This window comes from Colletotrichum tamarilloi (genome assembly GCF_030869305.1).
Source record: "Colletotrichum tamarilloi strain Tom-12 chromosome Unknown Scaffold_42.1, whole genome shotgun sequence".
NCBI lineage: Eukaryota > Fungi > Ascomycota > Sordariomycetes > Glomerellales > Glomerellaceae > Colletotrichum > Colletotrichum tamarilloi.
The window spans coordinates 79,469-107,003 of record NW_026849425.1 but is presented as its reverse complement, the minus strand read 5'-3'; the positions used below and the strand labels follow the sequence as shown (position 1 = coordinate 107,003).

The following is a 27,535-nucleotide window of genomic DNA, read 5'->3' as shown; positions in this document are numbered from 1 at the left end:
TTGCTTGAGAGGTGGAACACCGGTTGCCAAGATGAATCTCAAAGGTAAAAGAGGCCGATTCCGTAGGTTGTCAATCTCAACAGAGACGAGCTACGGCCGCAGCTGGGCCCTATTTATTCTTCAATTCAAAGAGCGCGAACGAGGTCATCTTGGCTACCTGGGGTGTCTCTCTGCCCTACCTAGGTATGTTACCTCGAATCCCGGGTCCGGCAGACGGAGCTTTGATAGGTGCAAAGTACTTGGAAAATTTCCCATTGGTCCTGTTATAGACTGGAGCATGGGTGTCTGCCGGTAGTTGGTAAGATACGTGGATTTGGTCAACTTCTTATTTTCCGTGTGTTCTCAAGTTGCCAAGGAGCCCCATCCTTTGGACTCCAAGCGCACCACGGATTAATCTCCAACCCCCACGGAGAGTTTGGTCCCGTGATTGTTCTTGGTGTAATTGAGGGTCTTACCCCAAGAAGAAGAAAACCATCGCGTGGGGCGGTGGCTGATGGTACCAGACAAACAGTATTAATGACACAAATGTTCGTGAACTGATGTGATGTAATCACGATTGTCTGCCGCTCTTACACGCCTGTAAACTCGAAACTCTCCCTGCATAACTTGTCATTTGAAGACCTAATGCAGGTCTGTATGTTGCAGTTCATGTCTAAAAAGGCCAGATCTGGTCGCGTGCAAAGGGAGTCGAAGATATCACAGTATCGTGCTAACTGGAGGATATGCTGGTATTGCAGCAATGCTCGCTGCTCGTGTAAGCAACTGAACAGGGCGGCACACGCTCAAATGGCATAGCTGACTAGACCTGTCCTTTCCATGGTAAACACCTCGCTCATCTAGTTAACAATATATTCAAATCCTCAAAATCAAGTATTCTGGATAATGTGGAATAAATCAAAATGGATCTATCATGTGAAAGGGCGAGGAGTAGGGAACAGATAACAGGGTGTCTGAGCTATACCAAGAAAGCAGCGACACAATGGCACAACGAGTCATATGCTTGCATTTACAGGCAAAACAACATCATCTCATCAAAATGGAGGAAAGGGATTGTTTGAGGCACGAGTATTCAAAAATGGCGACGCTGCCACGATTCATCAAAAATTCCCTCCACTTCATCAACAAGGAGCATTATTTGAAAGTATTCCAAAGCGTGACAATACGACCTTGGAGTAGTCATCTGCCCAATAACAGAACGGAGAGAAATCTCCAATGGTAGAATCACCACGGCACTGTTGAAGCTATGCCTACATCACACCACTTCATATAGAAGTCATAGCGGTGTATTAACACGGGATCTTAGTTCTCACGCGCACCTTTTGTTCAAACTTCGAGACTTCCGGCTTGTTCAAGAACCTGCATGAAGTCCATATACTCCTCCCAAAGGCTACAGCTGAAACTGACACGTTCCCAGGTCATTTCAAAAAATATCAGGTCGGCGGCGATGTCATAATATTGTCTCTATTGTTGCCAACTCGATCGTCTTTAGAGTCATTCGAATTCCAAAACACACAGAAATCAAGAGAGTGGAGCGACGTTGACTTCTACCTGCCCTAGAGATATGATTCGGACTCCCGCATCGCTATAGCTGCCGAAAACAGACGCTGTGTGTTCCAACGCGTATTGTGTATATTTATTCAATTTCCCGAAAAAGGAACGTCCCTCAACTCAAGCGTTTTCTCGAATAGAAAACGACTTGCAGGATCTGGCTAATGGACGTAACTCTTAAACTTTTCTATCGTCTTCCAAATAATTCGGAGCACTTGCTCATCGACGCTGTCGATGCAGGCAGCACTATGGCCAGAAATACTTCATTACGAAACCCATCATAGAAGGTAGGCTTGACAGCAGATTGCGGGAGACTTTGCATAGCGATATCCTCCAGATGCTGACGAAGGGAGTTTGCACCTTGGTATTCGAGCAGCTTCATTAGCACATTGACCGTCTGTCGAGGAACCCAGGACCCTCTTGGCATTTGTCTGGTGGCTTACCCTTTGAGAGCCGTCACGTGAGTGTATCTCGAGACTTGTTGGGGTTGAGCGACTGATTGACAAGTCTAACGGCACGCAGCTCGGTTTCAATGATATCTCCGGAGCGGGGCACGGAGGGGCCGTGCCAATGACTGTAGAAGACGGGACCCACATCTCCGGACGCGCGGGGGCATCAATCTGGCATCACTGGACACGGAAGCTGATCACACGAGCTTGAAACCTATTTGGAAAACTGCTGTATGGACTGTGTGGAAGAAACGGTCGTCTTATGTCGTGCATCACTGAGGCTGGGAAGGTCATGGTGCAGCAGGTCTCCAGACAAGGTAGATTGGAGTGAGTATTGGTTGGGTCGCCAAGTCGGAATGACTCGGGCTTCTTTGCTGCTGGAGGATGGGCGGTCTGTCTGTGAAACTCTCGGAGTTGGCATGGAAGAATCTTGGCAATTCCCAACGTTACGATAAGGGTGATTTGATTTTGTCTCGGATGTGCCGTGATGATGGTTTGTACGTTGCCTGTGAGGTAAGGAATCAGAGGTAGGAGGGACCATGTTGATGCTGTGCGACGGGGAAGAAGATGGCTGGATGGGTTGATGAAACGAACTTGGCTGGGCGGCAATGTCCACTTAGAATCGGTGGCTGGCACACATGTCCTGGCAGCCAAGACTCCCAAGAGCCCCAGACTGTGGAACTGTGGAGGAATTCTGGGTATGGTGATGGACGTTGATAGTGTGGGATATCCGCCGCGGACACGACCTCGGTGGTATACCAGGGAGAAGGCCGTTTGAACCTTGGTTCATCGTGATTCCAAAGCGAGCCACTACCTTAGTATGGAATGGAAGGCTTCCAGAACCGTTAGTATCCGTACGGATATCTAAGGTGCCTAGTAGGTAGGCAGTAGTCTGTAGACCGATGCTGCCAAGGCTCGTGGAGGCCCTGGAGGGGTTTCCAAGACGCGCCACCGGCGCCATCGCCGTCATCGCCGGCTGCGCCCCAACCACGACGGGGGGAAAGGAAGGTCACCCCTCTCCCACAGTCGTTGCTTTCCGTGCTTTTCCCCGGGGGTCGCACTTGCTCCTCCCCACGCCCGCCCGCTTCCGCTCCTTTCCAACGTGTCTCTCTTCTTTCCTTTGCACCGTCACCAGCACCTGCCCATTCAATGCCCCGCACATGTGCAATGACCCCAAGTTCCCGCTGTGCTTTCCCTACAAATTCGAGCGGACTTGGCATCTGACGTAATCGTTCCAATCGTGCACTTTCCCATGTCTGGATGCGTGCGACCTTCCCTGCCAGAAAGAAAAAAAGACATAACACGAATAGTTATCCGGTATATCCCCAGATAATGCTGCACACAGCACGAGGACCCGCCTCCGCCAAGGTCAGCCAAGATGGCCAAGCGTGATCTAATGCTTGATGGATGGATACACTTGCCGACTTCTGCACCAGTAAGAAAATCTTCGCAGACACAATTCCTGTCACCGTCACCATCTGTACCTTCCAGTATGGAGTACTTGCCTTACATCCATGTTCTGTCCGCGTACCTTACTCTGCCGCCCCCCTCCCCCCTTCAGTCTTTCCTTGTTGTTCCTCAACTGCCACGATACCGGTACCGTTCTTGCCGTTGCCGCAATCATTGAATTCCAATTGTTCTTGGCGATGCTGCCTTTCGCCTTCCCTCCTGGCCCTCAAAAGGCAGACCGCTGCCCCCTTCCCAGCCTCCGCCTCCTGATGTCTCTTTCTCACCAACAACGAATGCTGCAAGCCGTCCAATGACGCCTCAATTGACGACCTGTCTCTGTGTTGCCACCTTGACCAGTCCTTGCTGAATTCGCCCAGTTTGTCCAACTCGACCCATTTCAGAAATCTTCAACAACCCCCTCGTCTTTCTATCGCTGTCACTTCCAAGAGCTCAACTCTCTCTGGTATCATCAACTCTACCCCCCTCACCCACATCACCTATTTTGAGCTCCCACACTCTGTCCCCCTTTGCCTGGCATGGGGAACCAAAAGGCCGCAAAGCCCGATGAGAATCACGTCTCGGGCCAATCCAACAAACCGCTCTCTCACCCAGCCCATGCCTTGTCATACCAGCAGCTGGCTGAGGAGCTCCGCGCCAACACCCTCAATGGTCTCTCTGCTCAAGACGCAAAGTCCCGTCTCGACGAGTTCGGCCATAATGACCTTGGCGAAGCCGAGGGCGTTCAGCCCATCAAGATCATCATCGCCCAGATTGCCAATGCCATGACCATGGTGAGTTGCTTTCCCACCTTTACTCCAAATCCGCCCTTTGCTAACTTGTGCCTAGGTCCTGATTCTTGCCATGGCCGTTAGTTTCGGCATTGGCTCATACATTGAGGGCGGTGTCATTACTTTTGTCATCTTGCTCAACGTCATCGTTGGTTTCTTCCAGGAGTACTCCGCTGAGAAGACAATGGATTCCCTCCGTTCCCTCAGCTCCCCCACCGCCAACATCGTTCGTGACGGTGAATCCATGGTTGTTCCCTCCGGCGAAATCGTCCCTGGTGACCTCGTTGAGATCAAGACGGGTGACACAATCCCCGCAGATGTCAGGTATCCTATGCCATCAACAGCAACGTCAAGACCAAGCAGAGCAACTGATGATGCTACAGGCTGATCGAGGCGGTCAACTTCGAGACCGACGAGGCTCTGTTGACCGGCGAATCCCTCCCCGTGCGAAAGAACGAAGACGCAACTTTCCCCGATAATACCGGCCCCGGAGACCGTCTCAACGTCGCATACAGTTCGTCCAATGTCACCAAGGGTCGCGCCAAGGGCATTGTCTTCGCAACAGGCGTTTACACGGAGATTGGAGCTATTGCGTCTGCCCTTCGCAAGAAGGATTCCAAGGTCCGCGAGGTCAAACGCAAGCCCAATGGCAAGGCAAAGCCTCATCGGTACCTCGAGGCTTATACCTTGACTCTGACCGATGCCATTGGACGTTTCCTTGGTGTCAACGTTGGCACCCCTTTGCAACAGAAACTCTCCAAGCTCGCCATGCTCTTGTTCGGCATCGCCATCGTCTGTGCCATCATTGTTCTTGGCGCCAACAAGTTCGAGGCTAGTCAGGAAGTTATCATCTACGCAGTTGCGACCGGTCTGTCCATGATCCCGGCCAGTCTCGTGGTCGTACTCACCATCACTATGGCGGCCGGAACCAAGCGCATGGTGAAGCGCAATGTCATTGTGCGCAATCTCAAGTCGCTCGAGGCTCTTGGTGCAGTTACGGATATTTGCTCCGACAAGACCGGCACCCTGACGCAGGGCAAAATGCTAGCCCGCGGTGCTTGGTTGCCTGCTATGGGAACGTACACCGTCGAAAACACATCGTCACCAATGGATCCCACCACTGGTGATGTTCGCTACGACGAGCGGTCTCCTAGACACCTCAACTTTAAAAAGGGAGGTGACGCTTGTGGCACCATCATGAAGACCGACCAGCTGTTGCAAAATAGCAAGTCGGCCCTATCCGCGTTCCTTTACGTGGCGTCCCTGGCCAATCTCGCCACCATCAACAAGAAAGATGATCAATGGCTTGCCCGCGGCGATCCCACCGAAATCGCCATCCAGGTGTTTGCTTCTCGGTTCGACATGAATCGCCTCAAGTTTGTCAGTGGCAGTGACAGCCCCGAGTGGAGCGAGATTGCCGAGCTTCCATTCGACTCGGATGTCAAGCGCATGTCCGTCATCATGAAGAACAACGCCACGAGCGAGTATTTCGCCTACACCAAGGGTGCTGTTGAGAGAGTGATTCAGATCTGCACAAAGTACGCTCCCAGAGATGATGGCGTACTGGTAGACATCACGCCTGAGTTCCGTGAGGAGATCCTTCGCAACATGGAGGCTTTGGCGGGACTCGGGTTGCGCGTTCTCGCACTTGCGAGCAAGCCTTATGAGGGCACACCCAGCAAGGGCGATGAGGTTGAGCGTGCTTCGGTCGAATGTGACCTTGTATTCCGCGGTCTCGTGGGACTCTACGATCCCCCGCGTCCCGAATCCGCTCCTGCTGTTCGACAGTGCCACGAGGCCGGTATCTCGGTCCACATGCTCACCGGTGACCACCCTGAGACCGCAAAGGCCATTGCCATTGAGGTTGGCATTTTGCCCACTCGCATGGAGCGCGTCGCGAGGAACGTTTCAGACGCCATGGTCATGACGGCTTCGTCGTTCGATGCATTGAGTGACGACGAGGTTGACAAGCTTCCTGTCCTGCCGCTCGTCATTGCGAGATGCGCCCCAAGCACCAAAGTCCGAATGATTGAGGCTCTTCACCGCCGCAAGAAATTCTGTGCCATGGTATGTGGATATTCCTTCGCCCCATCTGTGTAATGGTCTTCTAATTTGGATAGACCGGTGACGGCGTCAACGACTCCCCTTCCCTCCGCCGTGCCGATGTTGGCATTGCTATGGGTCAGTCGGGTTCAGACGTGGCCAAGGATGCATCCGATATCGTCCTGACCGACGACAACTTTGCCTCCATTGTCGCCGCTATTGAAGAGGGCCGTCGTATCTTTGACAACATTCAAAAGTTCGTGTTGCATGTCCTTGCTGAAAACATTGCCCAAGCTGGAACATTGCTGGTTGGTCTCACTTTCAAGGACGCACGCGGGCTGTCGGTCTTCCCGCTTGCTCCTGTTGAAATCGTCTGGATTATCATGGCCACATCTGGTATGCCCGACATGGGACTTGGCTTTGAGCGTGCTGTCCCAGACATCATGCGTCGCCCACCTCAGTCTCTCAAGACGGGCATTTTCACCATGGAGTTCCTCGTCGACATGGTCTTCTACGGCCTCTGGATCACCGCTCTCTGCCTTTCAAGCTTCTCGCTGGTTGTCTACGGATTCGGGGCTGGCGATCTTGGAGAGAGCTGCAACGAAAGATACAATGACTCTTGCGACACAGTCTTCCGCGCCCGTGCTACCACTTTTGCCTGCCTCACATGGTTTGCCTTGTTCTTGGCCTGGGAGATGGTCGATATGCGTCGGTCATTCTTCCGCATGCAACCAGGATCCAAGAAATATTTCACCCAGTGGATGATTGACGTTTGGCGAAACAGGTTCCTCTTCTGGGCCATTATTATCGGCTTCGTTACCCTGTTTCCCCTGCTGTATATCCCCGTCATCAATACTGTTGTGTTCAAGCACAAGGGCATCACGTGGGAATGGGGCATTGTGTTCATTGCTGCAGGACTTTTCTTCGCTGGTGTCGAATCCTGGAAATGGGGCAAACGCGTCTTCTTCAGGATTCGTAACAGCAAGAAGCTTGGTGTCGCGTGGAAAGACATGGACATTGAACAGAGAGTATTCGGGGAGTACCTCGGCTCGAGCGATGATGATCACCACACCGAAATCGGCGACGATGACATTGACCTGGAGAAGGAGAGGGCGGCCTCGGAGAAGTAGTAAGCGAGACACAAGTACCAGATTGTCAGCTCATGGAGAGAAGTGAGTGCGCACTTTGGAGCGGGTGAGCGAGACTAGTGCGCATGTTGTAGATGATGATGTTATGGTAACATCTATGATAGTAATGAATCAAAAATCATTTACAAAAAGGTCGCTGAGTCTCTCTCGGAAGTGTGTCTCAGTCTGCTGCTGCAAGTCACCAGGCACCGATTTAAACCCCTGTTACCATTACCAAACGCGAGCCTACCCGGGCGAGACTTTGCCCATTCCTTACGCAGATCAGCCCTGTATGTGGCCACAGTACCATGCCAAGGACACTGGACTTCCGAGGGTTGAGATCCTTCAGTGTGCAAACGAACGCAACGAAGTAGCTACTTCTCGTGGTGCGGTGCCACCAAAGGATTGGTCGCCCCGCCGAAGCTGACAAGTTTTGCATCACTGACTTGAAGGATTGACGTTGATGTATTGTTAAGACATTACTGTATAGAAGTGATGAATTCCCCTGGATTCCCACGTTGACTTACAACAATGAAATTGTTTTCGGGCCATCCATCTAGAAATCTGCCAAGATGCGCTTCACGGCACTGATTTCGTATATCCTCTCCGCGCTCTTTGTAGCGCAATTCCCAACACCAGCCCTCGCCATCCCGACAACCCGCCAATCCGGAAGCCTAGCCTTCCTACCCGACAACCCTCTCTTTACGTTTTCCTATTCCACGCCAAACGCCGACGCAAAGAACTGGATCGGCATCTACCGCGCCTCCGGCGGCGGACCCGAGAATCAGACGTTTGTAGAGCCGTCGCTGGCCTGGGGGTATGCGCCCCAGTCCAACGGGACGCTCAAGATTGAGAACGGGTCGGGGTCGGGTTTGGTCCCTGGCGAGTACCGCGCCTACTTCCTCGCCAAAGACGGGTACGCGTGGCTTGCGCCGCCGGTGGACGTGAGGGTGCCGTATGCTTCCGGGCCGGTTGAGTTCCTCCTTGACGAGGTTACGCTGAGGAACGCGCGGGTCGGGGACGGGTACGAGGCGCGGGTTGATGGGTTGAGGAGCGGTGGCGGGAGTGCGTCCGTGAGCTTTCGTAAAGTCGAGGGGAGCGAATGGGTCAAGGTCTCGAAGGCGGGCGTCGTATCTGGCACGCCTGACGTCGCGGGGCCCTCTCACGTCACGATCGAGGTAGCCGTCGCAGCAGCAGCGGCGGCAGCAGCGGATGGATCGTCTGCGCGGTTGGACGTCACCATCCCTGTCCGCCCCATCGGCGCACCGCTCGTGGACGAGGTATCCGTCATGTCTTTCAATTTGTGGCACGGCGGAACGCAGGTATCCGATTACCACGCCAAACAAGTGTGGTTCCTGGCCTCGAGCGGCGTAGATGTCGTCGGCGTACAGGAGAGCACGGGAGGTCATGCTACGCGGCTGGGGGATGCGTTGGGGTGGTATTCGTGGCAGGGCGGCGATGTTGGGTTCGTGAGCAAGTATCCGCTCAAGGACGCCGCTGCGCACGAGGGCGGGACGTATGCTGCGTCGGTGAGGGTTGTGCTCGATGGTGAAGGGGAGGAGGTTGTGTTGTGGAATGTGCACTTGGGATACGACCCGTACGGACCCTACGACTTCTGCTTCGACAACATGACGGTGGAGGAGGTGCTGGCGCGGGAGACGGAGTCCAAAAGGACGCCGCAGATCGAGTCTGTCGTCCGGGCCATGGCGGGGCAGTTGGCGGAGGCGGAGGCGGTGCCTGTGATGTTGGTGGGTGATTTCAACGCGCCTTCGCATCTGGATTGGATTGATGCCACGAGCGGGATGCACTGCGGTCAAGAGGACATGCCGTGGCCTACGTCAGTTGCGCCGACAGAGGCCGGGTTGGTTGACTCCTATCGGGTTGTGTGGCCAGACCCCGGGGCAAGGCCGGGGGTTACGTGGTCGCCTATCTTCTTGGAGAATGAGGGAAGGCCGGAGCCGATGGATAGGATTGATTTTGTGTATTTCCGGGGCGGGAAGTTGGAGGTTCTCGGGTCGGAGGAGGTTGTGGTGGGGGAGCCGGCGCCGGAGCCGGGGCACGGGGCAAATGAGTGGACTTCGGATCATGCTGCTGTTGTAACGAGGTTTAAGATGACGAGTTAGTTGCATCTATGAAAATGCGTCGTATTGAATACTATCTCTAGAGGTCAAGTCTGCGTGAGTGGACATGATGTATATACTGTAAGGCAAATGATGAAATCTGTGGCAGTCTGTTGGCCTCCGTGTCAAAGTCTTGGTCACTTGCTTAGAGCCCCGTCTTCTCCTCAGATCGCGATGTGCCCTCTACTACTGCTGATAAAAACAACATACTGTGGCCTGTGAGATAAAATTGGTGCGTACAGATAGAAATGGCCCAACAATTGCTATAGACTCTGTGCACTCGCTCCTTCGTCAATCAATGGAGAGTTTGCGGTGATATCGAGTTATGCAATGCTTAAGTAAGGCACGTTGGATTAATTCATTAGTTGAATTGTGCAATAACCATGCATAAGATGCACTGACTAAGCACGATGGGATGCATTGCGATGACGTCAGTGTGGCTTGTGCGGAGCCATGATGTAAGTGCCCAGTGAGGTGGAAGGAGGACCGAAGAAGGAAGGAGGCGCTGTGCAATGTGGTCGACATCAGGCCACTCACCACACACTCACGGCAGGCACTTTGACGTTTGAACTTGTTTTCAGATTTTGGTGTCAGGAAGGTGCACCTGCTGGTAAGGCCATGTACACAGTACTTACATAACCGCCTCCTCTCGAGCCTGGATACCCGGAACGTCCTTTCATCCCCATCCACCACAAGTCAGTTCTGAAAAGAAGAAAGAAAATCACAGCCAGACACCCAGTACTCGAACCGAATCGAGTTCCAGCAACCGAGTATCAAAAACCACAGACGAGCAAAGATGCCCTTCTCTTTCACATCCTCCATTTCCTTCTCCTCCTCAATCAGCCACAACGGCAAGACGGAGGAGAGGCGCTGGGCCCGCAAGACGGAGCGGAGTCCCTCGGGCACCACCGTCCGGACAGCTTCCTACAAGACAGGCGAGCCCGTCTACCTCGAGCGCCGCGAGTACGATTCCGCGGGACGCGCCCTACCAGAGGGACGCGCTGTCAAGAGCGATGGGACGGAAAAAATTGATCGTCGCATCGAGGACGTTTCTGAGCGGGAATGAGTGTGGGAGCTCCGGAATGGGATCATCAATATAATAGGCATGGAGTTTCGGGGTTTGTTTTGGGAGGTTATCCGTCAATGAGCAATCATTGTTCACTCTTATATGAAGAAGTGTCCTATAAATGCACTTGGTCTCGTGATGGCAGGTGTAATATGTTATTTTGAAAAACATCAACCACCTTGGTTAACCGTCGTACTGCATGACAACGACAGGGAGTTTTCACCATTTGATTTCACAAGCATCAAATATACGTGACGGTCATAACTGCATTACACTACGCTCTCTCGCGCATTCTACTGCGCGGCAACCTCAAATCTTGATGACAACCTTGCCAAAGTGCTTCTGGTCCCACTGGTACTGGTACGCCTCCTTGACCTCCTCGAAGCCGAAAATCTTCTGATCGACAACAGGCTTGATCTTGTTGGCGTCAATCGCCTGGTTCATCTCCTCAAACTGCTGCTTCGAGCCCACAAACAACCCGCGGATCGTGCAAATGTTGGCTAGCGCGTCCAGCAGTGTCGGCTGCTCCCCCTCGGGCTTGTCCCCGTGCGACAAGAACCCAATAATGGAAATCACGCCCTCCAGCTTGACCGCCTTGAGCGACTGCGCAACCGTACCAGGACCGCCGACCTCGATAATGTGGTCGACGCCCACGCTCTCCGGCGTCAGCGACTTGGCCACCTCGCCCCAGTTGGGCGTCTCCTTGTAATTGATGACATGGTGCGCTCCCAACTTCTTGAGCTGCTCGCCCTTGGCCGCCGACGACGTCGTCGCGATGACCGTCGCACCCGCTGCGACGGCGAACTGGATCGCCGAAAGGCTCACGCCGCCGGTGCCCTGCGTCAGCACGTAGTCGCCCGGCTTAAGGGCCTTGGACTGCAGACCGTACAACGCGTTCCACGCCGTCAGCGGCGCGCACGGGAGCGTGGCGGCCTCGACGGACGAGAGCGTCTTGGGGGACTTCACGACGCCGTGCTCAGGGAACACGGCGTATTGGCGGAGCGTGCCGTCGAGGGCACCGCCGAGGCCGGATTTGACGGCGAGAGGGGTGATGGGGTTGGATTGGTGGTGCTGGTTGAAGAGGGTCGCAATGTTGTCGCCCTCCTTGACCTGCGTGACCTTGGGGCCAACGGAGACGACGCGGCCGGCGCCGTCAGAGGCCGGGACGCGGGGGAAGCTGACGGGGAATGGGTAGAGGCCCTAGGTGCAAAGGAGCGAGGTTAGCGGGAGTGGCGGGCCGGCGTGTCTCGGTCGACCGGAGGTAATTCGGGCACCGGGCACAAGGGTTATAAGCGAACTTACCTTTGGGATAGCCAGATCGCGGAAGTTTAGGGAGACGGCCTCGATCTGCACGAGGACGTCGTAGTCGCCCAGCTGTGGCAGAGGCACATCCTTCTTGAGCTCGAGGGTATCCCAGTTGCTGCTGTCCTTGCCGATGCCGGTGATGGACCAGGCGTTGGTTGATGTTGGTGCCATGATGAGTATTTGTGTATGGGTGATGATCAGTTATCGTCCGATTAACCTTTGAGATTCTTCAGCAGAACCATGTAGGATCTTGCTTCGCAAACCTGGCCTTTATGTATCGAACTCCCCAAAAAAAGATTTCAAAGCAATCGTGGGGTTTTCGAAGCTCCGAAGCTTCGAAGAGCGTCGACATGACGCAATGTCCACTTATACCGTCATATTGGGTCCGGCAATGCGACCTTCTTTTGCACTCGATTCCACTGACTCGAATGTCTTGAACCGTAGACACCCCAGCTTGGAGCTCTGAACCCCCCTGCCCGTGTCCATTGACTTTCCGCCGCTATTCCGCTTTTTGCCCCGGAGCCGCTCGGCATCGACGCCAATTGCCAGATGCAAGCCAGTATCCCGGGTGCAACTTAACCAGTTGGCAGTGGCATACGGCGGCCATTTGATCTGTCCCCCGATGGCCAACCCATCAAAATGGCATTCAGGGTGTCATGAGAACTCAACGATCGGACCATGGATGCGTTGGACGGCGTCGTGCTGTTATTCCCGCATCCACTGATTTAGAAGCCCGCAGCTCTCAATACCTGGGCTTGGCTGGGTCTGTGCCCACTTGTAGCCATTCTCCAGAAGATTTTGTTTCTTTTAGCTTACTAATTCGATGATAACTCATGAGGTTGTCACTAACAAAGTGGAACAGTGAGGGGAGAGTAAGCAGTAACGAGATGGTGAGGAACGAGACAGCAGGTTCGGTGAGTGCACAAACAACTTGCGAATAGCTTCACTTTTCTCACTAGTCATGCTTGTCAGACACCGTTTAGACCTAACAAAACACCCTTCCTTTTGATCCTCCGACAGGCGTTGTTAGGATGCATATTGACACGATGCATGGATTTTTGCCGCCTCCACCACCCTAAGCTTCGCCCCTCGCAAATGTCCACCTTAGCCGGATTCTGCCCAGTTGCTATCGAGCTGAACCATGCCGTACATGAGTGCATCTCCTAGGTGCTCCAACACACTATGGCGGGTCGAATGCGAGGAAACCTACTTACTCACTCGAGGCGGTCGGTCAACATCATCGAAATGAGCACAACCACGGTCCTTCCAGCGACACTCGTCTCCCCCACCCAAGCAATCCGATGAATAGATTTGTTTCCCGGCGTTATTCCCATGCAAAAAGTCTAGAACCCGCAGCTGACGCCGCTCCACAATCAAGCTGACAACAAATGAACCCCTCCAAGGCCTACCGTGGCACAATCCGACGTCTTCGGGTTCGCGGGCTGGAATTGAGACTGCTCCAGATGGCGAGGTTATTAAGTAGCTGGACGGGGGTCACATCAAAGTGTACAGATGCGGGTATTGCTCTCAACATGAAGCTGCGTCCACTCTAGTTAGTTTACTAGGCGATGTAAACCGCTGTTCCGCCTTTCGACGGGGGCCCAGTTCGTGTAATTATTTCCCGTCCGGGCCGGGGTATTGCAATCGACGGGCGGTTTCAGATTGACCAAGTGCAATATGGTCCGGTATTTACAACCGCTTGATGGTCTGCTTTCTCTGCTTAATTAGATGCCCCTGCGTTCTCCACGAAATCTCATCAAAACTTCTCGGCAAGGGGGAGGAGGCAAGACTCCGTTTCGCCATTCAGAATAGAGTATGTCTGTACTTGATAGAGAGTAGCAAGATATACTCCGTGCGGCCCAAATGTAATCCTATTCCGACATTCATTCCAACTCCTACTGCCATTCTTTTTCGCACCACTGGCGGGTTGCTTTACACGGTCTTTACAGCGTCTCAATCCCAGCAAATCCAACTAGCAACGATGCATTTCACTCGCTACCTGGCCCCGGCCGTCTTCGCGTCCGCCGCGGTCGCCGAAAAGACCTTCTGCGGTGCCCCCAACGACTATGAGGTCCTCATGGGCACTCCGTGGATCGTCTACTCGATGAACTACGCCTACCAGGCCATCAAGGGATCGGCTTGCACCGGCTACTACGGCACGTCCGGGTCCGGCGACGCGCAACGAATCCAATGGAGCAGCATCTGGGACATTGATCCCACGTACCAAAAGGACGTCGTCAAGGGATACTCCTTCATCGGCCTGACCCAGAACCTCGAGACCAAGCTCAGTGACATTCAGAGCATCCCCAGCACCTACAGCTGGACTGTCTCCAACTCTTCGGCCTACAAGGGTAAGTAGGGGTTCTACTTTGCATCACGTTCAACCTAGCGGTACTCGCCTGTACTAACCCAACCAACAAAGGCAACGTCGTCTACGACTTCATGACCTCCGACACCAAAGGCGACAGCACGTCCAGCAACGCCCAGGAGCTCATGCTCTGGCTCCGCTGGGAAGGCGGACAGGTGCCCATTGGCTGGGCCGAGGGCCCGACGGCCACGATCGACGGGCTCTTTGGCAAGGACGGGTGGAAGCTGTACCAGGGCAAGAACACCGATACCGGCATCACCGTGTCTTCGCTGCTTGCTCCCACCCAGTATGGCGACCTGGAGAAGGGCTCCTTCGAGGGAGACATCAAGGACTGGCTCCTCGCGCTCTCCAAGCAAGGCGTCTTCTCCGAGAGCACCTACGTCAATGTCGGAAATGCTGGCCAGGAGCCCTACTGGGGTACCGTCACGTTCAACAACACTCTTGGCTTGAACATCAACCTTTGAGGTAAAGGAAACGTAGTCAGGGTATCTGCGTGAGACAACTACCGGCTTCACTTCATGTACAAATTCATCTACATTGTTCATAAACGCTGATGGCCGTCTTGTATATGTTACTCAGACTGTTCATGACTTCAAGAAGATGGTGCCGCTCATGACCTTTGTGGCCGTTCCTCCAAGATGCAGCGTCTCCAGCCTTCGTGTACCATCCGTGCCCCGTCCAAGCTTTGCGTCAACGTAAATGTCGCTTCTACGACCCATCTCGACTCCCTGAGTGATCTCAAAGCTGAGGGAATCTTCAGAAAACTCGTGCAAACTCAGGTAGCTCGAGAGAGCGCAGGCTGCGCTACCAGTGGCAGGATCCTCCAGATCGGGCTCGATCAAACGGGTTCTGATCTTGTGCACAACACGTCCATCGATTGTCTCGGCCCCAAGGCGCACAAAGTAGTATCGCGAAATGAACGTCTTGCGCCACCCTTCGTCCAGAAGCTCCTGCTGCCGAAACTCCATGGGCCCAATCTTTGCCGACGCCAACGATGCCAACGAGGGCAACTCAACAAGAGCAAATGTCATGCCGTTCACGATGCTAAAGACGGGCGCTTCGACCTCTGCGTTGGCGAGTTCTGCCGTCGCATTGCTGTAGGGTCCGGGCCCAAGGTCCCTCAGCCGCTTCTGGTGAAGATGGGTGTTGTGCGGGATAGCGGCCCGTACGGACTCGGACCCCGTCTCTTCGATCTCAATGGGTCCGGCCTTTGCAATCAGCTTCTTGACGCCGCGGGACTTGAGAAAGATGGCTGTGCCGACGGTGGGGTGGCCCGCAAAGGGAAGTTCCGCGGTCGGCGTAAAGATATCGAAGCGGCGCTCCGTGGATGCGGGGTCGTCGACTTCGTGCACAAAGGTTGTCTCCGAGTAGTTGAACTCTCTGGCAATGGTTTGTTTCTGCTCCTGCGTCAGGGATGTCGAGGCCGGGATCGTGACAATGGCTAGAGGGTTGCCCTCAAAGGGCTTGTCCGTGAAGACGTCGACCGTGGTGTAAGGGAGCTCCATCGATGTGTCGTTCAAGGGCGGATCGCTAAGACGGTAGACGCAAATGAAGTATGCCAACAGGGCTTGAATGACAGATAGAACGGGGCCACGTTCATACGGGCTCTCTAAATAGTTAAGCTGGTGGGCGATATATGAGTCACTTGCTGGTTCTAACACCTGGTCGAGACGGAACTGTTTATTAAGCAACAATTGCGAATCGATCGGTAAACACTTATTCGGCGTAGCCCGCGCCTTTTGCGCCCTTCCCCGACAGACGTCCCCACTCCCCGGCCCCTCATCTTGACGATTCACGGAGTCCACATTCGCGCTTCAACAATGCTCCTAACACCTCCTCAAGTTCGAGTATGGCTATCTAATAATGGTGATCAGTCTGCGTTGGTACCATATACATCTAACAAGCCCTCATATACAAAATGTCGTATAAGAAACGACAAGTTCCCTCCATCATTCTCGCCATTCTCCGCGTCAGTTCAAGTTAAATTGTAGCATCAAGACAGGATCATAGTACTCAACCATGACGACCACACGCAGAAACGTGTACATCAATGACAGCACGGGGCCGATAAAGCCTGTATCCGATGCATCTCTCGCACAGGCATTCCACCAGCAGCTGCCCGCCTTCGCCAGAACCCCTCTCGTTTCTCTCGAGGATATCGCCCAGGAACTAGGCGTGAAAGCAGTCTACATAAAAGATGAGAGCAATAGGCTAGGACTCCCATCCTTCAAGATTTTGGGCGCATCATGGGGAACATACCGCGCCATCACGACTCATCTACAGTTGTCCATCGACACGCCCCTCGCCGACGTCGCAAAGGCCGCACAAACGAACAACCTTTCCCTCTACGCAGCTACGGAGGGAAATCACGGTAGAGCCGTTGCGGCCATGGCCAAGATTCTAGGCATCCCTGCGCACATCTACGTTCCCAGCAGTGTTGCCGGTGAGGCGGTCACCAACATCGCTTCTGAGGGCGCCAAAGTCATCGTGAGCAACTCCCACTATGACGACGCTGTCTTGGAAGCCTGGCAAGCATCAAAGTCAGTCAAGGGCGGTCTCTTGATTCAAGACAATGCTTTCGTAGGGTACGAGCAGATTCCTGCTTGGATTGTCGAGGGCTACTCCACCCTCGTTCGCGAGGCCGAGCAGCAGGTGGCCGACCACGGGCTGAAACCGACTTTGATGGTGACTCCAGTCGGCGTTGGATCTCTGGCGCATGCCGTCGTGTCTCACTGCAAGTCTGATGGACGAGATTGCGCAGTCCTATCAGTCGAACCCGATACCGCTCCGTGTCTATGGACGAGCCTGACGGCCGGTAAACCAGTGACGGTTCATACCTCGAGAACCATCATGGAAGGGCTCAACTGCGGCACTGTCTCTCTGACGGCGTTCGATGATCTTCGTGCAGGCATTGATGCCAGTGCTACAGTCTCGGACTTCGAAGCCCATGAGGCCGTGAAGTATCTCCAGACGAAGGGGGTGGACAGCGGGCCGTGTGGAGGTGCCACTGTCGCAGCGCTCCGGCGGCTTGCCGGAGTAAGCCCACGCCCAACCTGTCTTTCCAAAGACGCTGTCGTGGTATTACTCAATACAGAGGGTCCACGGAACTACAAGATCCCGTTGGACGTGTCCACGGATGACCCGGTCACGTTGACGCAGATCCTCACGTCAATCGACTCTTCCAACCCAGACTTATCCAAGGCTTCAGGTGCCGGCGAATGCGAGATTGCGCACTACATTTCCGCGTGGTTGCAACATCGCAACTTTGAAGCGCACTGGCTGGAAGAGAGGCAAGGCCGACCTTCCGTGGTCGGTGTACTCCGCGGAACAGGAGGAGGAAAGTCCATCATGCTCAATGGGCATGTTGACACCGTCAGTCTTTCGAGTTACTCGCCAGACCTGGATCCTCTAAGTGGAGAACTGAAGGAGGAGGACGGAGGACGAATCTATGGTCGTGGAAGCGCGGACATGAAAGCTGGCTTAGCAGCTGCCATGGCGTCAATGGCTCGATGCAGCTCTACATCACACTCTCCTCTACGGGGGGATGTCATTCTCGCCGCAGTCGCGGACGAGGAGAACTTCTCCATAGGCACGGAAGAGGTCATCAGGGCTGGATGGAGGGCCGATGCTGCCATCATACCGGAACCTACCAACCAGGAGATGGCGATCGCTCATAAGGGATTCATTTGGGTTGAAATCGACATCCTCGGCGTTGCGGCTCATGGATCTAGGCCCGAGGATGGTGTAGATGCCATCTTGCTCGCAGGCGCCGTGCAGACGGCACTCCTTGAGTACTCAAAGTCACTTCCCTCCGATTCTCGACTGGGGAAGGCATCTTTGCATGCCGGCCTCATTCAGGGTGGCGAAGAGCCTTCCAGCTATCCGGAACGCTGCACTCTGACCGTTGAGTTCCGAACCATTCCGGCACAGACTACAGAGAGGATCCTCGAAGACATTGAGAGCATCTTGAGCAGTATCGCCAAGTCCAATCCGGATTTCAAATATGCTGCTCCTCGAAAGACCTTCTCGCGGCCTCCCCTTGGGCAGAGCCCTGACGATGAGTTCATCAAGACCTTCGTCTCTGCTACCTCGAAGTGTCTAGGTGAGGCGCAAGAGCCTGTTGCATGTTCTTTTTGGTGCGACGCTGCATTGTTGAACGAGGTCGGTATCTCATCGGTTGTCTATGGTCCCAAAAGCTTTGGGATCCATGGCAAGGAGGAATGGGTGAGCGTGGAGAGCATCCGGGAAGTGGCATCGGTGATGGAGACCGTGATTCAGGAATTTTGCGCTTAGACATCGACCCTGGATCATAGATACTTAGTAGGCTAAATGTCGACAAAAGAAGGCGAAATGAATACAACTGCATGTGCTACCCGAGTCTATTGCTCAATGGCTATTGCATATCTCGATCAACAAGCTTTTCCCTGTCACCTCAGGGCTCTCGCTAACTCAATTCCCTCGTAGCTTTCAGAGTTCCTCAACGTGTGCTTATGTGTTCCCTGCGTAATCTCGTCCATTGCATTGTATCCAATCTCAGTCTCGTGAGCTCTCATGGCGGAGTTGGTGGCCGTCGATGGACCCATGGCGAGCAGAACATTCCGGTTCGTCTCTTCTTCTATCTTCCTTCCCTCCTCTAGAGTATTCATGCCAATTTCTGTTGGAAAGGCACTCTGTCCATCCGACTTCAAGTATCCATTTCTCTCGTCCGATCTCGACGTTGCGTACATCTCCGTAAAAAGGACTCGCAGAACGGGGATAGATGACGCAACGATTGTGACGTTGATCTCGGCTTGTCCCCATATAAAGAGCAGAGATAGACGATCTGTAAAATGATTAGATAGATCCACGTGGGTACCGGGAAACCATTCCGATGCTCACATGGTATATCTGCGCCCTCGGCAATAGTCACGATTTTGATGACCTTGATCACCCCGACTAACCCTGCAATGACACCGAGGCTCATAGCTACAGCAACGCCAATCTTTTCATGGCGCTTCAAGCCTAGTCTCCATATCATTGGCCATGGAAGCAGCGACAAGATGAAGTCAACCAGTGCCGAGTATGCTGAAATCATGTGTCAACTTGCTATTTGCAAATATTCAGCTCAATTCATCTGTTACTCACCATTCGACACCATGTGCATAATGACCGAATCCTCCACTCGCCAACAGGATCCGGGTAGGACAGCTTCATAAGAATCTGACGGCCTGTCGCAGGCCGCCTTCCAAGCGACAACAGCGCTGGTTGCCAAGACTGCGTTCATGGATATGATCAGAAACCAAATGAAAACCTTCAGTTTTCCAGACGCAATGCGCAACATTGTGACTGCAAAGGACGTTTTGCTAAGGGCCAAGGCGACCTTATTCATGACGACGTTGACAGACGACAGAGTGAAAATGTGGGCTGAGAAATCTAGGGACTTTCCAAACCCGAGTCTCATAAGCTCTGTGGTGAGAGACGTCGAGACTAGCAGGAATATCTCCAGAGATGGATCGTCAGCAATGAAAGCTCCTCCAACGGTCCAACAAGTCTCTTACCCAAGACGCCACCAAGAGATAGTCATCTGTCCATAAGCCACGGGATCTGATCTTTTTGCAGTAAACACGACAGAACAGAAAGACTGTCGATACCGAAATCATAGCCCATATCGAAGCGACGACCCTAGGCGCCGGGTCTTTTGAAACGTCAATCACGAATGGCGCCGTAGAAGAGGCATTTCGCCCGGAAAGGCCTGCTTGACTCTTCGAGCTCATTGTGCGGAGATACGTGAGGACGCTGGAGAAAACAAAAATGGCAGACCGGAAACTTTTCACGCCAGTGATTTTCACTGTTGGGGCACATCTTAGATTAAAAAGGCAGATTTTCCGCTTCCGATGAAGATGTCAAGTCTTTTTGGGAAAAAGAAACATATTCGCTTCCACTACCCCATCACACGTCAGGGTCGAAGCTCAAACATAAAGAATACAGAAGACGCCATCCGGCAACATGTTCTGAGGCAACCGAGCGAACTCTTGGATCATGTTCGCGTAGGGGGCCAGGCCTCGGTGAATCAATGCAAGGATGCCATTCACATCAAAAAAAGAAATACCCTCCCAAAATCTGGGATAGTAATCCTCGGTCGCCCCGCACGATGTGAGTAATCATTGGCCACCACAATTATTTGAGTGACCAAGCCTCCCGACGGGGACTAGTCGATACTAGGGAAGCTGCGTGCATCACAAGCTTGACATCGAGTGTTTGATGCCATCTCGTCTCGGACTTCGGAGTGAAACAAGGTCTCGAGAAAACTAGAAGAAAATGACAGCAATTCCATGAAAGACAGACTTTGCTGACACGCTGGGCACGCTAATCATAAATCATAATACGCTTGGGCAGATTTTTGACTGAGCTGACAAGGTTTTCACCACGCAGTTCAGCTTAGAGGCTGTCATTGATTCCTGATGTGTCAGATCGTTGATTGGTGATGAGATTCTCGGCGAGACCACGATTTCGTAGAGATCCCGTAAGATCATCTGTCGTTGTTGCCTTGCACTTATTAGCGTGATGAAGACGTCTTTTGGAGGGTTGCATGTCGCACCATTGAATCCTTAAGCATCTTTGGCAATGCACTGAGGCGATGCAAGATCGCCCCAATGGTTCACAAATCATTGGGATAATCAGCTTCCGTACGTCTATACTAGGTAAGATCTTAGACTCCCGTCGCATCTCATTACATGGTCCCCGGATGCTCCGTCCCGGCAGATTGGTCTAGAATCTCTCTCTCCGCTGATGCCTTGCATCATGCTAGGTGCATTGCTAGTCTCAAGCTAGTCTTTTCTGGCCCTTCAGCTTTGAGAGGCTATTCGCTGGCTTTTCTGGAAGTTTTTGCAGGACTCAAAAAAGGAACTCCTCGAGAATTGACCAACCACTCTACTCAGTGACCCTTGCAAGTGGCGGCTGGAGTTAGACACACCACGCACGTTGGGCCGTTAAAAGTACACTAGAGAAACGTTGATAACCAATTTGCCCAGTTGCTCGTCAATTATCACAATGTTCTCTCTCCGTCATAGCAAACTTTCCCACGTGATAGGTTGCGCACGAATTGTCATTGAATGGATGTGAATGATTAATAACGTGCCAATTGTCCTTTTGCCAGTAGCAAGTTTCTGTTCAGAGGCTTCCTCAAACACTATGCTCTCCGGTTAAACTGAGGGGCAAGCGAGGTTGACCGGGTTTTCTTCGAGTAGCGTGACTTCCTTGCATAGTACTATGAAAGATCACGCAGAAATGCATGAAAGCTAGCCTTGAAGTCTGGCGTTTCGAGATCACACACAGCTTCTTCAAGAAAGGCCATTCCATATGTTCAGGTCTTTCATCCGAAGGTGCGGAGCCGAAAAACTTCCATTGAACTCTCGGCCCCACTACGGGACCGAGTGGAGAGCTTATCGATAAGCTCGGCGGACCCGAAGCTGGCGGTAATCGTCGGCAGAATATTTGCTGTCCGAATTGCGACACTTGGGTTTCTCTTGAAGCCCCCAAATGCACGTTTCGCACCACGGATTTCCGTTATCATACCCAAATGCTGCTTTGCTTGCGTCGCACGTGGGCGCGGCGTCCTCCCTTACAATGCCTAGCGCAGACACCCGGTAGACGTACTGCCGCAACGAAAGCCACGATCGCCCAGACCGTTCTGAAGGAGACAACCCCGACAGCGTCAAGGCTGGCTGAAACGGGACTTTGGTCGATGCCATCACGTTCCAAGAAGGCGGGAAAGGACAGTACTGATGCAAAGAAAGCCAAGCCGAAGAAAAAGGCAAAGGGCGACAAGTCGCGTGTCAATATCGTGGACGAGAAGCTATGCGGTGCGTCTGTAATGCCCGTACTCAGTCGCATTACCGACCAAGATGCTAATTGGGATCGCCACCAGATGATATCCTCAAATACATAGGTCCTACACTCGAAAGACATGTTGGCTGCGACTTGGTCGACATCAACCCGGGCGCCGGCGTCTGGAGTCGCAAGCTCTCAGAGGTCCTCCAGCCGCGCACCCACATCCTCATGGAACCCGACGAGGATGTTTATCGACCCTTCCTTGAGCCGCTACTCGAAAACCCAAATACACAACTGATACCTCAGTCCGGAATCCTCTGGAACGAGTTGAACGAGGTGCTCGGCCACATTCAGAATCAGGTCCCTCAGCCAAGGGGCCCTGGCATCGAGCCTACGCGTAACGACACCCTCCTCGTGACGGCGAACCTCTCCTTCTTCCCCAAGAAACGGTATCGCAACTTCGATAGCGTCGCCGCGATGGTGCTCTTTCAGCTCATCAGCAGCATCCGCACCGGCACACTTTTCCAAAAATATGGCCTCGTGCGCATGCTGGTGTGGGCCAACAACGACGATCAGCGCTCGTTCCTGGCAAGGAACATTCAAGGGCGGCGCAAGTCGGCGATTGAGGCCGAGTTCGCGTGCGAGTGGCTCGGCGTAGTGGCCGGCACGGAGGCGCATTCGAATTCGGACTCTAAGAGAGACGTCTGGCACGTTCGCGATCGATGGATTGATATCGACAGCACAAGGGACGCACTGGAAAGGATGAAAAAGAATGGGCTGGAGATGCCAGAGGGACGGAAGTTGGAGTCTACAACGCAGGCCGAACGAGGAGCTATCGGCCCTGGGCGCCACGCAGGCGTGCAAACGCCGCATCTCAGCCGGCCCTACGTGGCGGAGCTGAAGGAACTCGAAGACGAGTTGGCGGCCGGCACAATGGACACGTCGAATACATCAAAGTCTTTCAAGCGCCTGAAATTCCTGCGGCACACACTAAAAACACAAGAGGAAGACGCCGAGAGCAATACGGCTCTATTAGCGGAGATGTACGAGCTCAGCCGACTGCGTGCGACCAAAGCCATCCCGGACGCGGAGCTGAGAGAGCGCGAACAGGCGTGGGAGGCCAAGGTCTCGTCAATGGGGAAGAACTTCCTCATCGACTTCCGCGTCATCCGGGACAACTTGCACATCTTTCGGCAAGACCCGCCGGTGATGCTTTGGGACAGGCGACCCTACGAGCCGCTCGCCGTCAGCCCCAACGAATTCTTCCCCAACGTCGAGTGTTGTCTGTTAGATATCCAGCCCAAAGCGATGTATCCGCTCCTCCGGCAGTCCGGGCCGGGCACCTCGCGAGCGGGCGACATGTTTGAGCTGTTCCGGAGTTCTATGCTGGCACAGGGCCTGGAGCCCGTCAGCAAGTCTTTGGAGCGCATCTGGCCCGGGGCGGCGGAGGGCATCTTGCCGCACTGCCCCAGCCTGCGGGACCCAGACCAGGGCGGACTGACTGGAACGGGGCACGCGGAGCTCTGTTCTAGAGTCCTGAGCGAGAAGCAGTGGATGGAGCTGATGGAGGCCTTCATGGCATGGCCATTCCACCCAACGTACGAGGAGATGATTGGGCGATTGGCGGACGACGTTGAGCCCTCCGACGATGATCACAACGCTGGCGGTAGCAGCATGTCGACGGATGCGGCATTGGCGTAAGAGGCTCCATGAGAGAAAGCAGGCATCTCGTGTCGTAATGGCCTTGGGGGTCCTGCGGGGGCCGCGGGCAGCACTCATGATTCACTAAACCTGTATAATTATGTACTAAATCCGTCTGTATCTAGTATCATGTATATCGTAGGCTACATCCATCTGGTATATCAATGTACTATCATAATGTATGCAGTATAAATTCACAAGAAAGAAACATGGAGGTGATGCGGAGTAACCTGGTAGGCTGTTTCCCGATCATACATTGACGGTAGATGGAGAGAATTGTCAAATTTCGGGAAACTTTTCGTCAACGCTTAGCCCCTGACCCATGAATATGTTTGTGTAGTCAAAGACTCGTAGTTGGCCTAGGGCCGCATTCGTTCTGTGGCATGACCAAGGTGAAGACAAAATTCGTCCGTAGTGATCACTTGGGAACAGTATATATGAAGCGCATTGCACACCTGCCTTGATGCATCTAGAAACGGCCGAAGCATTCAAAATCAACAATGCTAGTCAATGTCAGGGGTCAAGGGTCGGGAAACACCCAGAACAGCTTTCGGGAAGAAGCGCAAGGGATGCATGATGAGCCGCGATGAGGGAGTGCGGGGGCTGCGTAAGCTGCGTCGCGGGTGAATAGAGGTTAAGGGCCAGATAGATGGACCATGACGACACTGAACAGCACTGGACGGGGATGAGCTTGTTCAAGCTTTGGAGAGTGAAAGCACGGCTCTGGGTCTCCTGAGAGCGATGTCTGGGATCGGGAATGACGAGCAGACGGCTTGATGAAGGCTTGCGCAAATATATGGGGAATCGTGTGCCCGTCTGCCAGAGTGTGATTGCAACGTGGACTGAGCAGGTTCTTCAAAAGTTGCGAGAGGCTGTGCTCACGACCTCCTGGGTATGTCTTATTATGAGTATACGCGTTCGCCGTGCATTTAATTACATGTTGGTTTGCTTTTGGTTCGTGATTCGCGGATAGACAGATGAGCAACATGGGATGAATGTGGTCACTGGTAGCACTGTAGCACAAACAGACTGACACGTGTGTCTTCTAAACGTTGCAAACTGATCCCACGTGGGGTTTCGAGGGGATGGAGAAGACCCGCACTCGGTTTCTCGTCATCTCATACGTTATACACATAACTGTGAGATGACAAAGACACTTCACTGACGAATATTCAGAATTTCTGATGATGAACTAATCAATCAATCAAGAGTCAGGACTGGGGATGAAAGGTGGAGTTTCGGCTCTTTGTCACACCTCAATCGGGGTGGCAGGGGTGGCAGTGGGACTAGATGCCCGTTCTCCATTTCCCGTTTCTCATCTCATCTTTCATTGCCATCCGTCTATCATGATCCAACGGCGCCCTCTCCTAGGGTTACGGTTGTCAATAACGACAGCCACAGCCAAAGACCCGTCTGTAATAAGATGACGTGAGATGGTGGACGTGTGATAGTATACAATCTCAATAGTGGATGAAGACTCAGATATATAAGTACATAGACTACTCCGTACCGATACGTGTCCTCAACATGTGTCCAGAGTTCAGACTCATAGGCATCCGCAATGAAGACAGATTCGTTAGGACAATGTATTGGAGAAAAGACATATATCCGTACCACTCACTGTACTGCGTGTATGTGAGGGCCGATGTGCTCAGGGGTTGAGTCGCACAGCAGGAGTGCATGCTGTGTAAATGCTGGATCGTCGGCCCCCCCTGCCTGTCAGTCTAAGCGCTAGAAGAATCGCTAGCTCAGGAGCTTAGCACCAATACCGAGCGCCGGGCAGCACGTTGCCCCTTGGGCTAGCAGAGGTTGGCGCGGGCGCCGAAGCTGGGAGAGGTCTCGTGGCTTCAGATACAGGCGCACTTGTTCTCGATTGAGATGAGACACGCTGTAGCTCTGACTTGGCGTTGATGGCGAGGAAGCCAAAGTACTTCTTTCTCTCTACTGCACAGTACAGTGGTAAAGTAAAGTAGTATAAATAGCGCGAATGTCCTTCCCGCAACCCCTTACCCCTGGACCCTGGCGACAGAGTGATGGCTCTTTGTCCAATTGTTTCATGTTTTCTCTGGAATGCACAGCAACGGTTTTTTCTGTGCTTCTTCAAGTGACGTGCGCCCGACATAGTCCTCGTGTAGAGTACGGATACTGATGCATCGTGGTAGAGAATTTGAAGGTGATTGCGATAGGTACGTATTTAGTAAGGTACTCGTGGTCAGCAAGTGAAAGTATTGCATACTTGAGGTACCTTAGTTAGTCATTTCCGTACACCAAGGTGAACTCGAACATGTAGCTATTCATGAGGGTGAAATGCCTAGACCCCTATTTATTTTTTCGCCAATTATGTTGTCGTGACACACAGAACGGTTCCTGGATGGCGCCCCCTTTTCGACGTTTTCACTTCCACTAAGGCCAAGGCTAAGGTAAGGTACCTGAGCCCGTCAATTTAGTCAGGTCGTGATAGTAGTACCGATACTCGTCGTTGCGACAACTAGGTACTTACCAAAGGGAAGTCAGAACTTCTGCTATTCGTACGAACCGAGTGTTATTTAACCTCTGAAACTGTCTACTACATAGTAGGGGAAAGCAAAGAAACCCACGTCAACTGCCGGAGAACCGAAAGACTAAAGTGGCTCAATCCGCTGCCTGCCACCATTCTCCTAAGGTACTACTATTGTCTACCACAGTAGAGGTAAGTACCAAAGACCACGACTCTGGAGTCTGGACTTCAGCGAGACACAGTACCTAGTGAAAGCAAGCCCATTCAAGAAAAAGAAATGAAAAGATAATACTCCGTCGAACCAAACCACACATACTGAATACATTACCTGCCTTCACTCCGTCCAGACTCCAGACTCCAGAGTACCTACCATCTGTCCAAACCTTGGGATCTCCCATGCTTACTTGAAACCTGTCTGGGCGTCACCTTCTTCCAAGTTCCCCCACCCGCACAGCCCACGGTCCACAGTCCCGCAGCCCAAGCGCTCGGCAGCATCTACGCAAGACACAGTACCTGTACATACATCATCACCACAATATTCCAGGTTCATCATCAGCATCAGCATCAGCATCTACATTCGGACCTGCATCAAGCCTCTGCAGCCCCCGTTCGAGCACATGTCTACCGCCCCCATCGGAATCTTCCAGTCTTCTCTCAACAACCATCAACTCCTCCAGCTTCCTCCGATTGACCTGGATCTCTCATCTTTCCCGTCCTCCCGTATCCCGACCGTCTCATCCCATCCCATCCCGTCCCATCCAACTTCACGGATATCCACACCTCCAATTGCGCAGTCCACAATCCACATGCGCAGAACGGATACTCCGTAACACCGCCCATCCATCCATCCATCCACCTGCCTCAGACATCATAGGTAGCTGCTACCTTGCCCCATACCTACCTCAGATCAGCATCTCCACGTTGTCGCCCATCTCACTTTGCTGTCACTGCGCCTTCCCATCTGCCGTACTCTGCGTACCGCGCACTCCCGCCTTCCTATCCGAACAAACACCCGCTGTCCCCGTCACTTTGGCCCAGTTTGCCTTCGAATACCTACAGCACCAACTTTCAGTCTTCGTTCTTTCGGCACTGAGGCCCCCACGAACCAGTTCTGTGCACGAAGCCGCCTCTTCCCTGTTCCGACGTCCAATCTCGACCTCCTCGTCCTTCAATCCCCCTTCAATGGCACTGTTCTAACCAGCCGCCCGTCTTCCTTCTTGAGCACTTCTTCTTTTACTTCTTCTTCCGTCATTCCTTACCTTTCT

General features: G+C 53.2%; 10 protein-coding genes across 10 annotated transcripts; 6 read left to right on the top strand and 4 right to left on the bottom strand.

Moving 5' to 3' along the window:
• Positions 1-2,842: 2,842 nt before the first annotated feature.
• Positions 2,843-3,621, bottom strand: CTAM01_09895 (uncharacterized protein; the record flags this gene model as incomplete). The annotated part of the gene is made up of 2 exons (XM_060525911.1): positions 2,843-3,273; positions 3,534-3,621. 2 exons carry the CDS (start codon positions 3,619-3,621, stop codon positions 2,843-2,845), a joined length of 519 nt encoding a protein of 172 aa, XP_060379420.1.
• A 361-nt stretch (positions 3,622-3,982) lies between these two features.
• CTAM01_09894 (potassium/sodium efflux P-type ATPase) lies at positions 3,983-7,407 on the top strand (the record flags this gene model as incomplete). The annotated part of the gene is made up of 4 exons (XM_060525910.1): positions 3,983-4,237; positions 4,293-4,558; positions 4,618-6,301; positions 6,355-7,407. The coding sequence occupies 4 exons, from the start codon at positions 3,983-3,985 to the stop codon at positions 7,405-7,407; spliced, it is 3,258 nt and encodes a 1,085-aa protein (XP_060379419.1).
• A 569-nt stretch (positions 7,408-7,976) lies between these two features.
• On the top strand, positions 7,977-9,527 carry CTAM01_09893 (endonuclease/exonuclease/phosphatase family; the record flags this gene model as incomplete). The annotated part of the gene is made up of 1 exon (XM_060525909.1): positions 7,977-9,527. One exon carries the CDS (start codon positions 7,977-7,979, stop codon positions 9,525-9,527), a length of 1,551 nt encoding a protein of 516 aa, XP_060379418.1.
• Positions 9,528-10,320: 793 nt separating this feature from the next.
• On the top strand, positions 10,321-10,590 carry CTAM01_09892 (uncharacterized protein; the record flags this gene model as incomplete). Its single annotated transcript, XM_060525908.1, has 1 exon — positions 10,321-10,590. The coding sequence occupies one exon, from the start codon at positions 10,321-10,323 to the stop codon at positions 10,588-10,590; it is 270 nt and encodes an 89-aa protein (XP_060379417.1).
• Positions 10,591-10,899: 309 nt separating this feature from the next.
• CTAM01_09891 (zinc-binding dehydrogenase) lies at positions 10,900-12,066 on the bottom strand (the record flags this gene model as incomplete). The annotated part of the gene is made up of 2 exons (XM_060525907.1): positions 10,900-11,790; positions 11,893-12,066. 2 exons carry the CDS (start codon positions 12,064-12,066, stop codon positions 10,900-10,902), a joined length of 1,065 nt encoding a protein of 354 aa, XP_060379416.1.
• Positions 12,067-13,876: 1,810 nt separating this feature from the next.
• On the top strand, positions 13,877-14,727 carry CTAM01_09890 (xyloglucan-specific endo-beta-1,4-glucanase A; the record flags this gene model as incomplete). Its single annotated transcript, XM_060525906.1, has 2 exons — positions 13,877-14,246; positions 14,318-14,727. 2 exons carry the CDS (start codon positions 13,877-13,879, stop codon positions 14,725-14,727), a joined length of 780 nt encoding a protein of 259 aa, XP_060379415.1.
• A 120-nt stretch (positions 14,728-14,847) lies between these two features.
• Positions 14,848-15,768, bottom strand: CTAM01_09889 (phenazine biosynthesis-like protein; the record flags this gene model as incomplete). Its single annotated transcript, XM_060525905.1, has 1 exon — positions 14,848-15,768. The coding sequence occupies one exon, from the start codon at positions 15,766-15,768 to the stop codon at positions 14,848-14,850; it is 921 nt and encodes a 306-aa protein (XP_060379414.1).
• Positions 15,769-16,282: 514 nt separating this feature from the next.
• Positions 16,283-18,556, top strand: CTAM01_09888 (diaminopropionate ammonia-lyase; the record flags this gene model as incomplete). Its single annotated transcript, XM_060525904.1, has 1 exon — positions 16,283-18,556. One exon carries the CDS (start codon positions 16,283-16,285, stop codon positions 18,554-18,556), a length of 2,274 nt encoding a protein of 757 aa, XP_060379413.1.
• A 134-nt stretch (positions 18,557-18,690) lies between these two features.
• Positions 18,691-20,016, bottom strand: CTAM01_09887 (uncharacterized protein; the record flags this gene model as incomplete). Its single annotated transcript, XM_060525903.1, has 4 exons — positions 18,691-19,085; positions 19,142-19,327; positions 19,388-19,742; positions 19,801-20,016. The coding sequence occupies 4 exons, from the start codon at positions 20,014-20,016 to the stop codon at positions 18,691-18,693; spliced, it is 1,152 nt and encodes a 383-aa protein (XP_060379412.1).
• Positions 20,017-21,821: 1,805 nt separating this feature from the next.
• CTAM01_09886 (uncharacterized protein) lies at positions 21,822-23,773 on the top strand (the record flags this gene model as incomplete). The annotated part of the gene is made up of 2 exons (XM_060525902.1): positions 21,822-22,104; positions 22,170-23,773. The coding sequence occupies 2 exons, from the start codon at positions 21,822-21,824 to the stop codon at positions 23,771-23,773; spliced, it is 1,887 nt and encodes a 628-aa protein (XP_060379411.1).
• Between the last annotated feature and the right edge of the window lie 3,762 nt (positions 23,774-27,535).